This window comes from Nilaparvata lugens, chromosome 6, assembly GCF_014356525.2.
Source record: "Nilaparvata lugens isolate BPH chromosome 6, ASM1435652v1, whole genome shotgun sequence".
In the NCBI taxonomy this organism is placed as follows: domain Eukaryota; kingdom Metazoa; phylum Arthropoda; class Insecta; order Hemiptera; family Delphacidae; genus Nilaparvata; species Nilaparvata lugens.
This window is the reverse complement of record NC_052509.1, coordinates 65,784,582-65,800,943: the sequence shown is the minus strand read 5'-3', so window position 1 is coordinate 65,800,943 and position 16,362 is coordinate 65,784,582. Positions and strand designations below refer to the sequence as shown.

At 34.5% G+C, this 16,362-nt stretch overlaps 1 protein-coding gene across 2 annotated transcripts in view; it reads left to right on the top strand.

Annotated features, from left to right (window-relative positions):
- Positions 1-15,870, top strand: part of LOC111055438 (syntaxin-17) — a 32,174-nt gene extending 16,304 nt beyond the window's left edge. For both annotated transcript variants that reach the window (XM_039431758.1, XM_039431759.1), the window contains exons 3-6: positions 1,636-1,831; positions 4,600-4,826; positions 10,532-10,748; positions 15,570-15,870. In XM_039431758.1, the coding sequence (XP_039287692.1) occupies positions 1,636-1,831; positions 4,600-4,826; positions 10,532-10,748; positions 15,570-15,655 (726 nt within the window). In that variant the 3' untranslated portion in view covers positions 15,656-15,870. The remainder of the gene's footprint in view (positions 1-1,635; positions 1,832-4,599; positions 4,827-10,531; positions 10,749-15,569) is intronic.
- Positions 15,871-16,362: the final 492 nt, after the last annotated feature.

Genomic DNA, 16,362 nt, shown 5'->3' with positions numbered 1-16,362 from the left:
ACCAGAAAATAAATAAATAAATAAAATCAATATTTTAAGATGGGTGCCCTGTTAATGACAAAGTTGAAACGTGTGATAGTTATTCGTCGCGAATAAAACTCATAGTGCCGCAAAAGCCTGTTAAATTTTAACCGTGATTAATTCCAGAAGAACCAATCAGAGAATCCTTCTTTTTAAACCAATCTCTGATTGGTTTTTGTGCAATTAATCACGGTTAAAATTTAACCGACTTCTGTGCAACCGGTCCTTCAACTCATAGATTCTACTATTTTGATTGCAGATGGACAGTATTTTTAAAATATTTAAATTTTCAAATCAGTTTGTTTATTGTACAAAATCATACATACAATAATTACTTAATATTAACAAAAATAAAATTATTAAAAGTACAAATAACCTGTAGTCTTGTAGAACTTGAAATGAAACATTAACTTTTTATCAAAATTTTGTAGAGAAATGATCCTATAGTGAGGTCCACGTTGTAATGGCACTGTTTGATTGGCAATGGTATTGCTATCCTTGTCTATCATTCAATAAAGAAGATAGTGCTGTTTCTTTCTCGCTTTGTTTTGTTGCCAGATCGTCTTTCAACAATGTAAAATTAATAAACAAAATATTATATCTTAATTATGTAAATTCATTGTAAAATTATTGAAAAATATAATTTATTGCTTAATAAAATATAATTGATCATTTTTAACGAGAATGAACAGTTAATATTGAGTTTCTGTTCGGCTTGAAAATGTGCATTACCAGCACGAAACGGTCGTCGCCACACTAAAGAATGTGAGTGTTTTTTCACTTTAAAGTTATACTAAAATACGATTGTAATAAGTTAATATTACATCAATAAACCTGTATCAGCCACCGTCTATAGAAGGCATTGACAAAACAGAGGATCGGCAATGTTGTTCTCCTTGCCTTGAATCTTCCTCCACTGCCATTATAACGTGGACCTCACTATGGTTTTACCCCATGATCATGATTATTGACCGAGCGAAGTGAGGTCTAAGATTTAAGTCGACAGTTTGGCATTTCTCTTAATGTTCAAATGTATATATGTTGCGCATTTACGGCGAAACGCGGTAATAGATTTCCATGAAATTTGACAGATAGGTTCCTTTTTAAATTGCACGTCGACATAGGCTATATACAAGGTTTTTGTAAATTTTTCATTTCAAGGATATTATAAAAGGAAAAAGGAGCCTCCTTCATACGCCAATATTAGATTAAAAATCAGACTATAGAATTATTCATCATAAATCAGCTGTTTAGTGGACTATAATACTAAACGTTCAAAAACATAGAATATCTTGAAAATGCATCTTCCCATCAACGTTAGTAGACAGTTGCAGCCAGACCTGATAACAGCGCTCACACTCACATTCCGGGACGACACGTCACGGTACGATAGGACAGAAAGCTCTATGTTTATTTAGGATTTTTTCTATACATTTTAAATTGATAAATGAATCATTATTTTTTGAGAAAACAGAACAACAGGTCAATGTAACTCACTGAGCGCGAGGTCTACTGTTCACAGAACTACTAGTATTTCTAGAACTACTAGATTATAACGTTTCGTACAATAAATGAAATAAATAAATCAGACTGATTGTTCTTTTTTGATTGTAGATGGCACGTAGTGGTGACTGGGAAAATATGCGTAAAGAACAACTGAAAGCTAGCAAAGTGATTCAACAGCTTCGCGCACTCGTTAGAGAAATGGACATCTTGAGGAACAAAGTACTAGACTCTGATCTCAGCAAATTTGACAAGTCTATCCATAGTTCGAGGCAAGCTGCTCTGTCAACCCTACAAGAATACAAAGGTAATAATTGTGTAACCTTATCTAAATTTGGGAGAGGAATAGGAAAAGGTTACCTTATTTTTTTCTCTCCCTATCATTTTGATGATGTACTTATTGTATAATAATAATACCGAAGGTGATGCCAACATAAGCTCTCAGCCTTGTGCGTGGGTAATGAGTGAGAATATTCACTGGATCAGCCGGACTTGACTCTCAGTCCTATCGAACGAGCTCACACACTGACTCACACACCAAAAGTAAAATTTTTGGGTATAAAATATAACTCAGTCAATGCCAAACATGATAGCCATTTCAAGTACATATTTTTATCTGTCGCAAAAGCGGCACGTTTGTTATTAAAAACAAAAGAGAAACTACATTAATTTTGACAACAAATGAAATAAACAATCTTTCTGTCGATGACAAAAATTGTTCAAGGACAAAACCACTGTTCATTAAACTTTTACAATTTAAAACTCTAAAATCCTGATCAATATGAGATAAATATATGATTCATATATATGTCCCATATGACCAGGTGACAGTACTTGTTGTATGAATAAATGAAGAATAAAGAATTGTAAGCTATCGCACAGATAAGTTAAGAATCATGCGCCTGGCACTCTCATTGGAAGGGTGACCACTTTAGCCAACTCCTCTGAATATGATTCATGAGTTGTACAATTGCTTTCTGGTGGTTCGGAACCCTTCTAAATTTGTAGGACCATCCATTTCTCCTTATCACCCTCCTCATTACCCACGCACAAGCCTGGAGCTCATGTGGGCATCACCCTCAGCAAAAAAAAAACCATAACATACTGTTTTGATGAATACCATGACTTTTTCTATTTTATTATGACAAGTAAGCTATAGTGAGGTCCACGTTATAATGGCAGTGATTGATTAGGAATGGTATTGCTATCCCTGTCTATCATTCAACAAAGCTTATAGCGCTATCTCTTTCCCGCTTTGCTCTGTTGTCAGATCGGCTTTTAACAATGTAGAATTAATAATTAACAAAATATTTATTTTCAATCACAAAGATTCATTATGAAATTATTGAAAAATATCATTTTTTGCTTAATAATATATAATTGACTATTTTAAACGAGAATGAACAATTAATATTACATTAATAAACCTGTATCAGCTACCGTCTATAGAAGGCATTGACAAGACAGTGAGGATCGACAACTTTGTTCTCCTATCTTTCTCCACTGCCATAATAACGTGATAGGCGTACATAGGCCCTAAGCTAAAGTCAAGTAAGCTATGTTATGAAAATGATTTAACTAAATGATCCCTATCCCTTGAAAAAATTGAATAATTATACATTATTTTGTTCGAAATTACGTGGATAATCCTTAAAAGAATTGAAAATTGTCTGCTAAAAAATGAGTCTAACTGTTCTCGAACATTTATGAATCGCGCGTGCTACTAATTACGCTACGAATACACTTGGAGAAAGCTCTGTTTCGTTGGGATTTTATTGTTGTGTCAACTTTGAATGAAAAATTGAATAAATCTGTTCTAATTATTTAACCCTACTTAATGCTAACACAGTAGACACACTGGGGTGTTGAACACCCCAATTTAATTTTGCATTTTTCTTTGAAAAATATGAAAAAACAAGTACTTAGACCATACTTCATCATTTCTTAATCATTTTTGTTCCAAGTGCATACAGAAATCAAAAGTAAAGCACTGCTTATCAATATTTATACTAATTTTAGAAGTACGTATGTTCCGCCTAAGTGTTGGAGCTCGTAATCTGGTTTGAACGGATGGCTTGATCATTGCCAATCATCAAAAACTCAAATCTCTTCATTTTATTGTTTTGAATCTCAAGTTGTAGAGAATCATAGCATTTATTCCAATCTGATCCATCATCCCATACCACATCTGTAGTGACAATACAAGTAAATCTTTGTAATAAAAGTGTTTGATAAAAGTCCTACCTAAAAGACACTCTGGGGTGTTAGACACCCCAAACGAAGAACAAGATGAGCTGGTGACCTTGTAGAATGCTATTACTGACTGGAAGTGGTGGAGAGCAGTTGACAATACTACAAACCTAATTTAGACTGGGCATAAATTCCCATCTGTTTGATATTGTCAACTGCAGAACAGAAAAAAAATCCCAGTGTGTCTCTTTAGGGTTAACTAAAATTGATAGCAATAAAAATAAGTCTATACCCATCCTCGATAAATTCAGAATCTTTTGAAAAATTCCAAGTTGATCTGTTGAGATGTGATGATGCGTCATTCGTGAATTTCCTATTCTGTACGTGTATAAGCCAATTCTTTCATCTATTATATATAATTATTATCAAACGAAAATCCAAATTAAATGCTGTAATTCACCCCGAAGACTACTGCTTCTGCAAATATTGACAACAGAGTAAAGAGCTAGATGGAAATTCGATGAGCGCTGCTATTCAAAAATTTTTTGTCAGTCCGGGAATCGAACCCAGTACCTCCTAATTGCCGGTCAGGTAAACTCACCCTTACACCAAACTGACAATCTCTGGATAGCAGCGCTCATTTTATATGAGCGTTTTATCTCAGCAATTTCCATCTGTAGACTGACTGGCCGCTATGGCTTCATATAAAATGAGCGCTGCTATCCAGAGATTGTCAGTTTGGTGTAAGGGTGAGTTCACCTGACCGGCAACTAGGAGACTGTACTGGGTTCGATTCCCGGACTGACAAATAATTTTTGAATAGCAGCGCTCTCCAATCTCTATCTGTATTTTATTATAGATTTCATACTTGATTATCTCTTTCAGAAATGCTGGAAAGACTGCCATCCTCATTGGAGGAAGATAGAGATAGTAGGTATACTGATGAGGGAGAGAGTGAGCAGATGAGTGCCCAGGTGCAAGCCAGTGTTGAACTGTCACAACTTTCCGAAGATGTTCGAAGGATGGAGAGGAAAGCGATCGCCGTGGAAGAACTACAGCAAGAGGTCGAACAAGTTCACGAACTTTATCAGGAACTTGCCGTCATGGTTGGAGTAAGTTGCTAATTAACTTGAATATTATTTTTAAAATTAATAACTTTGGAGTAAGTTTTTGAATTGATTTACTCCATTCACGGCGATATGATCGGAAACCCATCTATAGTGAGGTCCACGTTATAATGGCAGTGGAGAACTATAGGAGAACAGCGTTGCTGATTCTCTGCCCTTGCCACTGCCTTCTATCATAGAGAAGAGAAGATATGGTAAAGAGCGGTTTTGTTCAAAATTTCACTGTTAACTCTATTTGATAGACCTAGTGGTTCTTTTTCGTGAATATCTGTGAAGCAGGTAGTCTCTCATATTGTGCCGCTCTTACCCGGCCAAAACAGTAATAATAGGCAGACTTAACAAAAATCGGCTTGAAATTTGGAGCATCAACGACCAACAACATGGGATATCTTTTTATGCTATCTTTTTTCTACTCTTCTATAGAGGATAGCTGATACAGGTATATCTGATGTAATATTAACTGTTCATTCTTGTTTAAAATGATCGTCAATTTCATTTCATTTATTCATAGACAATAGATAAAATAAAGGCAAAAACAACAGGCATTCGCCCAAAACTGCTTCAAACCTTAATTTGGAATACACAGTCTAGAGGTTATGTAAATTATAACTTAATTCACACACTATTTCGAGTTCCAAAAATGTATGTACTACAATAATATTGAATTTATCTGATTAATTAATTTCAAAATACAAATCAAAACAAAAATCTTCCTTCACAATCACAAAAAAATTTTACTTGAATCCACAAATTATACTCATGTATAGAGAATATATTTTTCAATGATTGAATGATAAATTTTCATAATTGAAATGAATTTTTTTATTATATTCCTACATTGTTGAAAAACGATCTGGCAACGTTGCAGAGCTAGAAAAGGATAGCGCTGTCTGTTTTGTCGACAAGGATAGCAACAGCAATGTTAATCAAATACACTGTCATTATAAATAACGTGGACTTTAAAGCTCTATATTTCTCTCAACATCCGTCTCATTAACCACTCACAAGTCTAGAGCTCATGTGAGCATCACCCTCAGGAAAAGAGAAACATATTGGAGCGGCGAAGGTAGAGTGTAGTAGAGAAGGTTGAAAGTTAGTGCCAGGCGTTTTTGCGGACGATCCGGCAGGGCAGGAAGATCTCCGATTGGCTGATTACATATCTCAGATTGGCTGACTAATAATCAGCTGATTGGGTTGGCTTTCGGGAAACAGCTGATAATCATCCAATCTGAGAGGTTCCTGTCATGCCGCATGCCGACTCGTCGGTCGCCAGTGCGAAAACGTCTGAAAAACGCTTTATGTGGCTTGGCCCTTAATCATGTATTGAAATGTGTCAGAACATAGTGGAACGGTAAATGTAGTTTGTATCAGAAAAAGTAGCTGAGAGTGCTAGAAATAATGCATGTTGTGATGAATCATCGTTTGATACAACTATTTCAACATCAACAGATGTTGATACAACTATTTCAGCACCATGATTTCACTACATATTAGCTGGGTATTAATACACGGTTTTTATGTATTGATAACTAGTAGGTAACCCGTGCTTCGCAAGGGTCTATTTTAAAACTGCAAAATGAAAAATTGACGTAATAAAAAATCGAAATTTGAAAATAGGCCTATAACCATCCTCGGTTGATGAAGAGTCTATATGCAGAATTTCAAATTAATCAGTTGAGTATATTTCAGACGTGATGATGCGTCAAACATAATTCCCTATTCCTTACGTGTATAAGCCAGTTCTTACCTTTATTATAGTATAGAAGACTGAAGAATACTTAATACTTGGAAACCTCACAGAATCATATTGATTTTTCCAATACATCAATAAATTTTAGTTCGATTAGGATCCTCCTCAATTTGAATCAGGCAGCCTTTTGTTTTCCCAATTCCAAACAAAATACCTAAAATACTCGTTTCACTGGGAATTCGTGTCTGATAGTACATTATAACTGAAGAATATAAATTATTTCTTATTTTATTGTGATCTATTCATGTTTTTCTTATGAAATTCAATTATAGGCCTACAGCATGAAGACTATGTCCAATTCATTTGTACTGGTGGCAAAATTTTACATTAAAAATAATTATTTCATAAAATCCATGTTCAATAGTAATGAAAACAAATTCCTTCAAAAAATAATTGATAATAATACGTTTCGAGGGAAAAAATTAAGAACAAAAAAATGGGAAGGCTCGGGGATTCGAACCGAGGAACCATCGCTCCGTAAGCAGGCCTTTTACCGCTGCGCTACATAGACGTTCGTAAATAACCTGCTCATAAAAAGACACACTTTGGGCTATGAAACTTCATGTAGCCTACGGTAGCATACATGAATTTGAACATTAATTCTGAAAAATCTAGAAGTAAAATTGAAATTTGGGCTTCCAGGTGCACGAGATTGATATTTTTAGAATCTATGTTCAAAATTTGGAGATCTAAATCATTCCCGTTTTTCCGGTATGCAATCCACAAGTTGACATGTTTTGATGCGAACAAACGAACACACGAACAAACACAACCCTACTCTCTCTTATTATATAGACGACGTACAGTCATATTCAAGAAAAAAGCAATTTTGTTGACTTACTGACTGGAGGACTTTCAAACGGCGTTTGAAATTACTCCAGTCAGTGGAGCCTAGTTTACACTAGTAGAGTTAGTGGTCGAGTAACTGGCATGCAAACTCTGCCGAGCTAACTCTACTCTATTTACTTGGTCGAGCTAACTCTACTCTATTTACTTGATCGAGTGGTTTCCACTAAAATTGAGAATAGTAGGTAAAGTGTGTTGTCTAGTGAACAGAGCTAACCTTAAAATGTGAATACGGAAAATTCATTATCGCTGTTTAGTCACAAACCTTTTGCAAAAAGCATTGATATATGCGGCTGATCTTTTGCTTGCAGAGATACCTACGGCTATTGTTTTGTTTAAATTTGATCTCCGTTATCGAATTATTTCTGAGGTATTAATAGAATGGTTTTATAATTTAGAATTAAGTTTGTTTTGCAAAAAGCATTGATATATGCGGCTGATCTTTTGCTTGCATAGATACCTACGGATATTGTTTTGATTAAATTCTCTTTAAATTGGATCTCCATTATCGAATTATTTCTAATGAATTAATAGAATGGTTTTATAATTTAGAATTAAGTTTGTTTTTAGGTAATTCTTCAAAATGATTATATTTTTAATATGTAAATATTTCCTATTCTCCTTATAATGATGTGAAATATTTTTTCTATGTTTAGTTTTGAAGCATCTAAATTTGAAAATGTACTTTGTGAAAATACATGAGTTTTTGTACTGAAAATTTGTGAATTGAAGAACTACAAGACAACCTATTTCGAACGATGTGTTATTTAAATTTGGGAGAAGAATAGCACAAGGTTACCTTATTTTTTCTCTCCCTATCATTTTGATAATGTACTTATTGTATAAATGAATAAAGAATAAATAAATAAATAAAATACTATATCTATTATGAATTGTAACATGTATTAATTTTGTCAATAAAATTATTATCAAGAAGAAAAAGAAATTAAGAGTACTCTACTAGCTCGAGACTGGTTTAATTAGCATGATAGTGGTAGAGTAGAGTGAGAAGCGGTGGTGGGTGAAGGCAAGTGGTAGAGTACTATCCCACGGTGCTATACCTCTCTACTCTGCTAAAAACTAGTACTCTACCATGAACGTTTCATTGGGAGAGTTTACAAGATAGTTAGTACTTGCCCAGGGGACTCTACTAATGAAAACTAGGCTCAAGTGATAAAATTGCTTATTTACTTGAATAATTGACTTGAATATTGACGTCGTTTTAAATACATCAAAACCGAGTATTAATACATCGCGGCTCGGAATGGATCAAGAAATCATCATTTCTTTATTCATTAATTTATACCATAAGTACATTATCAAAATGATAGGGAGAGGAAAAATAAGGTAACCTTGTGCTATTCCTCTCCCAAATTTAGATAACACATAGTCCGAAATAGGTCAAGTCACCTTCTGTATTTATTTATAAATCGAGGAGCTCTGCAATATCCACATCACAGAACCAGCGCTGTGTAGAGGGGAGGTCGCAGAAAATCACCAGCCCTTAAAACCACCACAACCCAAAAAAATGAGACAAATTGGGCTATTTCGTCAAACTGGGACGACGACAAACTAGGTCTTTTTTTGATCCAGCTTGTCGCTTCACGCACATGAAGAGAGATCTTTCAAAACGTGGTTAACTATAAAGTTGTGGTACCGTTCGTTAGCGGAAACTAATTTAAAACTCGCTGGTATATAAATGCTAATTTTATGAAAGTATCCATACTCTTTCAAAATATGAATAAGAATTTTATTTCAATATAATATTATTGTTATAAGTAATAAATAGTATTCCATTTTATTCATCATATTCAACTATCATGTAACTGGTCAAGCAGTCAACGGTTCGGTCAATAGAATTTTTCAGTTGAGTAGAGCCAGGATGATGATCATTAATAATATTAGAACTAACCTATAAAATAGATAACGCAAATTGAACACCTTCTCTGATCTGAGAATCTGAGCCTATAAGTATCTTAGTTCTGTTTTCAATACAGTAAGATACTAAAAGGAGATTTAAGAAAAAATGATATTAACATTATGTTCTCATAAATTTGATTCCCTTAATATGATGGAATTCCCCAATATAAGAATATTACTAAAACCAATAATAACTCCTATAATGAACACTCTTAATAGACCTATTCACTTGTCAGCATTTTTAATGTTAGACTACTACAAACTAAGAGGAATACAGGTTCAGTGCTGCCAAAAAATGATAGATGTAAAATAGGAATAGACCCAGTTTGTCTTTCACTGTTCCACTTTGGTGGCGTCCGTAAAAACTGACCATTTTTTTGGTGAGTGGTGGTTTTCAGGGCAGGCGGAACTCCGGCGACCCGTAGAGGGGACCGCTCTACATTGGATTGAGAGTCTACAATACATTGCCGGCTGAGCTCAGAATCATCGATGACGTTAGACGGTTAAGGTGGAGGTTGAAGGAGATATTGGTTCAAGCGGCACCCTATACCATGGAGGAGTGTTTCCAGTTGTTTGGATGAATAATTCGACTTTTTAATCATGGACTTTATTTTGTTTTCTCATAGAGACTTTGTTTTCATACAGAATGTTCTGAAAAAATGTGCCCATACGTCAGGGCGTGATTCCTCTCATTAAAAGAAGAAAAAAATTCCAATTAACATAGGTGCGAAAATACTTGGTTACCAAGTTATACAGGGTGGAAGATTTCAGTTCCCCTGCCGAAACGAAGACTTACGGGTATTTGTTGGCTGTTAATTAAGATTTACAATTTGGCGTACTTTATGTAAAATTAACTGAAAAATTGGATAAAACAGTTTCCAGACCTGTAGCTACAGTAATTTTTAAGATATGTGACGAAATACGCGAAACTTGGTCCCGAAAATTAAGTTCCTTTAAGGTTTGAAGTAGATTTACTATGTTAAATGTGCAATAAAACAAAATATTTTTCTACAGAACTTGTAAAAAATTTAATTTTGAAGAGAAAGATGTAGAATACGTCTTTAATAGACAAACGCAACCTTAAAAAAATAATCCTTAATTACATACAAAGCGCATGAAAAATAGACAAAATCTGTTAAGCTCTATATTTTTTGATAAAATTATTGTTTTGCAGAGCCAAGCAGAAGCGGTGACCAAGATAGAGTCGAACGTGGAGGAGACAGCGGTGAAGGTAGAGGAGGGAGAGCGCATCCTGAGGCATGCGGCCAAACTGAAGATCCCCTCCTATGGATTGGCCGGAGCTCTGCTCGGTACCTGTCTGGCGGGGCCCGTCGGATTTGTGGCCGGTTTCAAGCTGGGCAGTGTTGCCGCTGTTACTGGCAGCTTCTTAGGTTGGTATTCTCTCAATCATAGTGAGGTCCACGTTATAATGACACTGTTGCCGCTGTTACTGGCAGCTTCTTAGGTTGGTATTCTCTCGGGCAGTGTTGCCGCTGTTACTGGCAGCTTCTTAGGTTGGTATTCTCTCAATCATAGTTAGGTCCACGTTATAATGACAGTGTTGCCGCTGTTACTGACTGGCAGCTTCTCAGGTTGGTATCATAGCCTCCTCTAATACAAGGCCGCGGCCTTCAATGTGACAACGTCGCAATCCCCACTCCTCACCGGCCGGCCGACAGACTATCAGAACATCAGCTCTCATAAGAAAACCTCATAACTCTACTCTCTGAGTTATTGGCTTTGTTATACTACAGTAAATTGCATACCAATCTGATCGGTACAAACAGTAGGCCTACTGCCAAGAGGAGAAAGAAAGAAAGAAAGAAATATTTATTGCCAAAATCATTAAACAAACTTTACAAATGTGAAAAATATAAAAATTTTCATATACACTACATTACAAAAACTTAAAATTAAAATATTTTCCATTTAAAAATCGATTATAATATTATCATTGGCGTTACCAGCAAAACCAGAAAATTACATTATTTATTATTAATAACAAACATATTATTAAATTTGAAAAAATGTTCGTCTTACCTTCAATTTTTGTCCTTCCCGTTCTTTACTTCTCCCGTCTGTCACTACACGAGTGTTGACAATTTTCTTCTGTTTGATTTTCTGATAACAAGTGAATCATTTCGCGTTTTGGTGTAATTGCTTATTAGGATGTTTGACATTTTACAAATAACAGCTTCTGCTAATTTCGTAATATTTTTGTCCACAGTGACAAACATCCTCTAAATTCACATTAAAACTACTATCACTAATAATAGCAAACTTAGATAGTTTACAAAGAATGTTTTTTGGCTATCCTCGGTTAAAATTGGCATTCATAAGGTTCAGAAATAAGTGACTGCATGATAGCCGTAACATGTCTACCTATCCCTACAACAAAATCCGACGGAACTGACAAGCTACCTCTATCAAGACTTGTATTGATTTTTGTATTTTTTATCATGGAATTGCAGTTCACACATTTCAAATCTGCACCTAGTTAATAACTAGTATAACCAAACACGTACACAAAAGCTGAACTGTCGAAACTTTCATCACTATTCAAATAATCATCTTCAAGTATACCATAGAAATAACTATTTGTGCAACTAGTGCGCAAAGTGACAGTTTGCTGCACCAAAAGAAACGTTTACGCCCGAGCCGTAGGCGAGGGCGGAATGGCTTTTTGAGTGCAGCAGAGGAACTTTGCTCACGTATTTCACATTAAACTTTTCCTACCGTTACCATTGAATATGAAAAGTGGGTAATTATGGGTAAAATGATGGCTGAAATCCATCAAATGCTTGTCTGTGTGATGCTGTTATTAATAACAACCTTAATTCATTTAAAAATTAATAATCCAATAGAAGTTGAAAATTCTCAGCCAAAGTTCTCATTTATATTCATCCAAGAATCAGAAAAAATACAGATAGAAAAAAAAATTCACATTCAAAATACACGCCAACAGCTGATTGGGATAGCTGCAAGATGGCTGAACCGACAAGCGCGCGACCTAGCGGGAAGAATCGTACCTGAGTTTGTTTCATCCAGCTAAAAACTACAGAAACAGGATTCACAAATTTAGACTTTTGCTCAAATTACCGAGAAAAATGCTCAAAGTAAACTGAAAAATATAAAAATAACATAGACAACAGAGAATATTCATTGTAGTATTCTTATGTTTGTTTTTTTTATTTATATGGATATCGAACGGTAATCATTTAACCTCAAAATTCGAATTTTATAATGTATATTTGCTACTTTTCTCATTGCTTGCAGTTGAAATAATAATTATCAATAGAAAATAACTATTATTTTTATTATTAAATGATGAGAATTCATAAACGATGATTATTTAATTATGATTTAGATGAACATTATTCTTGTTTTGGATTTCTATATTGGGATTTTATCATAAATGTAGGGTATCCATTGAAATGATTCTTATCTAAATCTAACCACAGTCATTGTTACCAACTTAATTTTTGTTTTCGTGCACTAATCCTCCATATAACCCACCAACTATTTTGTGTTGCCATGTTGCAAATCTGGAGTGCAGAAAAAAATTTCCCGCACTACAGCGGAAAAGTGATTCTTTGCGTTCTGTAATCAGTGCTGGAATGGCCATTTTTCAAGGTAACTGTAGGAAAAAAGGATTTATCTCAACTTGTGTATTTGCATTTGATGATTCAGGTTGCTCGAAAACTGTGGTTGAAAGTGGCAAATCGCCATACTGTGCTGAATGTAAACCCAGGTAGCTCTTAAATCTTAGCTTCTTTTCAGCTTCAAGCACTTGAGTTACTGTTATATTGTAGTTGCCTCCCGTCAGTTGCCGGTATTGCCCAAACCTATTTTCCAAATTGTCTGTTTGCAACTTTCCAGTGAGAATATAAGGCACCTGAATCTTAGTCAGTGCATATGTAATTAACTCTTTCATAGCAAATGTTGTGTGAGACAAAGCATTGAATGTATCCAAAGTTAAAAAGCCTAGAGATTGCTGTGCAGCAGTTTCCTTCCACTCGTTTAGCCAATCTAGAAATGAGTCGAGGAAAATAAACCTGTCATCAGTTACATCGGAAAAGGGCTTCTTTAGGGGATCTCTTTTAAGAATGAAGGTGAGAGGGCGCTTGATATTGAATATTGACCACCATTTCAAAATTAAATCTAAAAAGAGAGCAGTCCCTTCTAACTTATTTTTTTTTCAATGATGCAACTGTAGTTTCATTGAATATGTTAATTACCAACTTCACATTCTGCCTTAAAATAGCGACCAAATAACTGTCGAAGATAACCGATTTGCAAGGACGCGCAATGCAAACTGTAATGTGCTTTAGCCTTGACTCAGTAAGCCGGAGCTGCGACGTTGCCAATTCTCTCTGGCCGCGGCCTTGTATTAGAGGAGGCTATGTTGGTATTCTCTCGGGCAGTGTTGCCGCTGTTACTGGCAGCTTCTTAGGTTGGTATCCTCAATCATAGTGAGGTCCACGTTATTTTATTTATTTATTTATTTACAATGCAAATGACACTAATGTAATAACATTGGAAGATAAAAAAGATAGTCCTTGTGCTATTTTTCTTCCAAATTTATAGGTGACGTTATAATGGTTGTATTTTATTAACATTGGTGATGCTACCCTTTTCTATCATTCGACGAAGCAGATAGCGCTATCCTTTTCTAGCTCTACAACATTGCCAGATCGTTTCTAACAATGAGGAGTTTCTTTGGTTGGTATTCTTTTAATTAGTTTTTTACCCTGTATTCCCAGAGTATGTTGGAGTATGTATCTTGTAGTTATAGTGAGGTCGATGTTATAATGGCAGTGAAGAAGGATAGGGGAACAGCGTTGCCGATTCTCTGTCTTGCCACTGCTTTCTATAGAGGATAGCTGATACCAATATATCTGAAGTAATATTAATTGTTCCCTCAATTAGATTTCACTGTATTCTCAAAGTATGTTGGAGTTTGTACATCTAGTAACTGTAGTGAGGTCCATGTTAGAATGGCGGTAGAAAAAGATAGAACAGCGTTGCCGATTCTCTGCCTTGCCACTGCCTTCTATAGAGGGATAACTGATTCCTGTATATCTGATGTTCGTTCTGTTAACTGTTCATTCTTGTTTAAAATAATTAATTTTTTTGCGGCAAGGAAATATAATCATTTTTTTATATTATTGTTGAATTACGTTGTGATAATGTTGCAGAGCTATAAAATGATAGCGCTATCTGATTTGTCGCATGATTGACAAGGATAACAACACCAATGTTAATCAAATACTGCCATTATAACGTGGTTTACTAAGGTTCACTATGTGATATTACAATTTTCTCGATTAAAAAGCGAATCTTTAATCCGATATTCAACATATCAATGAGATAGAAAATATCGGTGTAATCGATATGCGGACTAAACTTTCACCAGGAATTTATTAGATGTGTTTATCAGATGGGTTTATCAGATGGAATTTATCACTTGTGTTGAACATCCTACTGTAATAAAGTTATATTTCTGAATTAACAGATAATTCTAAACAACATAAAGGGTAAATAAATTTAAAATAACTTTAAAAATAAAGTTTTATTGAGTATAATAAATGAAATTTGTAGAGTTGTATTCTTTATTTGTGAGGTTGGCATTGATGACGTTTTTAAGGTGTGTCCTTTGAGAAAGCAAGCTACATAGGCCCCTCAGAAAAAATGGCTGCTGGCTGAAATAATAGAATCGTTTTTGTCCTGTTGAAAATGTTCTGTTTAAGTGAAGTTTAAAATATTTTATTTGAGATCTGAATAATTTTATCATTTTCTAAATGTGTGTTGAATGTATTGTATAATTTTGAAGTATGTAGCCAAACAAATGAATTCAAATATGAATATATAAGTATTTTACCTTGTAAGATTCTATGTGTAAGTGTCATATGGTTTTGTTCAGTAAATTTTTGTTGTAAATTGCCCAAGTATTATAAAAATTATAAGTTGATTTGCTCTGAACTGAATTTCTTATTCATAAGCATTAGATCCATTCATGATATATTAAGATATTAGCATATTTGGAACTAATGACTTTCCTTAGATGATAGGTAAAAGCTATCCAACCTATTTGGATAAAATTTGGTAGCACGGCAACTGTGAGAGTATTCATTAAAAGACATAACAGTGTAGTATTCTTCATTAGTATTTTCATTCTATGGTAATAATCTGGATTTTTTTTTATTTTACAGGTTTTACTGGAGGCCGTTACTTGAAATCAGTTCATGAATCACATATTGAAACACAACAAGCGCCAGCCTTAACTGCTTCCGAGTAGGACTACTTCATTATAAATCTTACTTACTTGAAGTAAAGTAAGTAGAGCCCTCAAATTTCGTGTAATATAAAATTGTAAAAACTGTTAATTTTGAGAAAGTTTTCCTCAGTTATCTCTATCATCTACCTAGTCCAAATACTGAGAATATATTATGTCCTGTTGTATTTTCAGTATCCATACTGTTATTTGTGTATAAATATATTTTTATAGTAATATTCTATATTCTCAGAAACATTATTTAGGCTCACTGTAGCTTGATTTTGCATCGAAGATGATTGATAAGATAGAGACTATAGTGAGGTCCACGTTATAATGGCAGTGAAGGAAGATACGATAACAACGTTGCCAAATTGACTCCATTTTGCCACTGAGTGTACACAGCTGTTATCGTAGCCACCTCTAATATAAGGCCGCAGCCTACGATATTGTAACATCGCAGTGTAGGCCTAGAATCTAATACATGATTGGTGAAAAAGATCAGCTAGTATTTTTTTATTTTTTTTTCACCAATCATGTATTAGATTCTAGGCCTACACTGCGACGTTGCAATATCGTAGGCCGCGGCCTTGTATTAGAGGTGGCTATGCTGTTATTCAATTCATCCCATTAATTAAATTTGATATTCAATTTAATCCCTTTGATTAAATTATCAATATCATGTCAAATTAATTAAATTCAAATAATTAAAATATATTATTTCATAATTT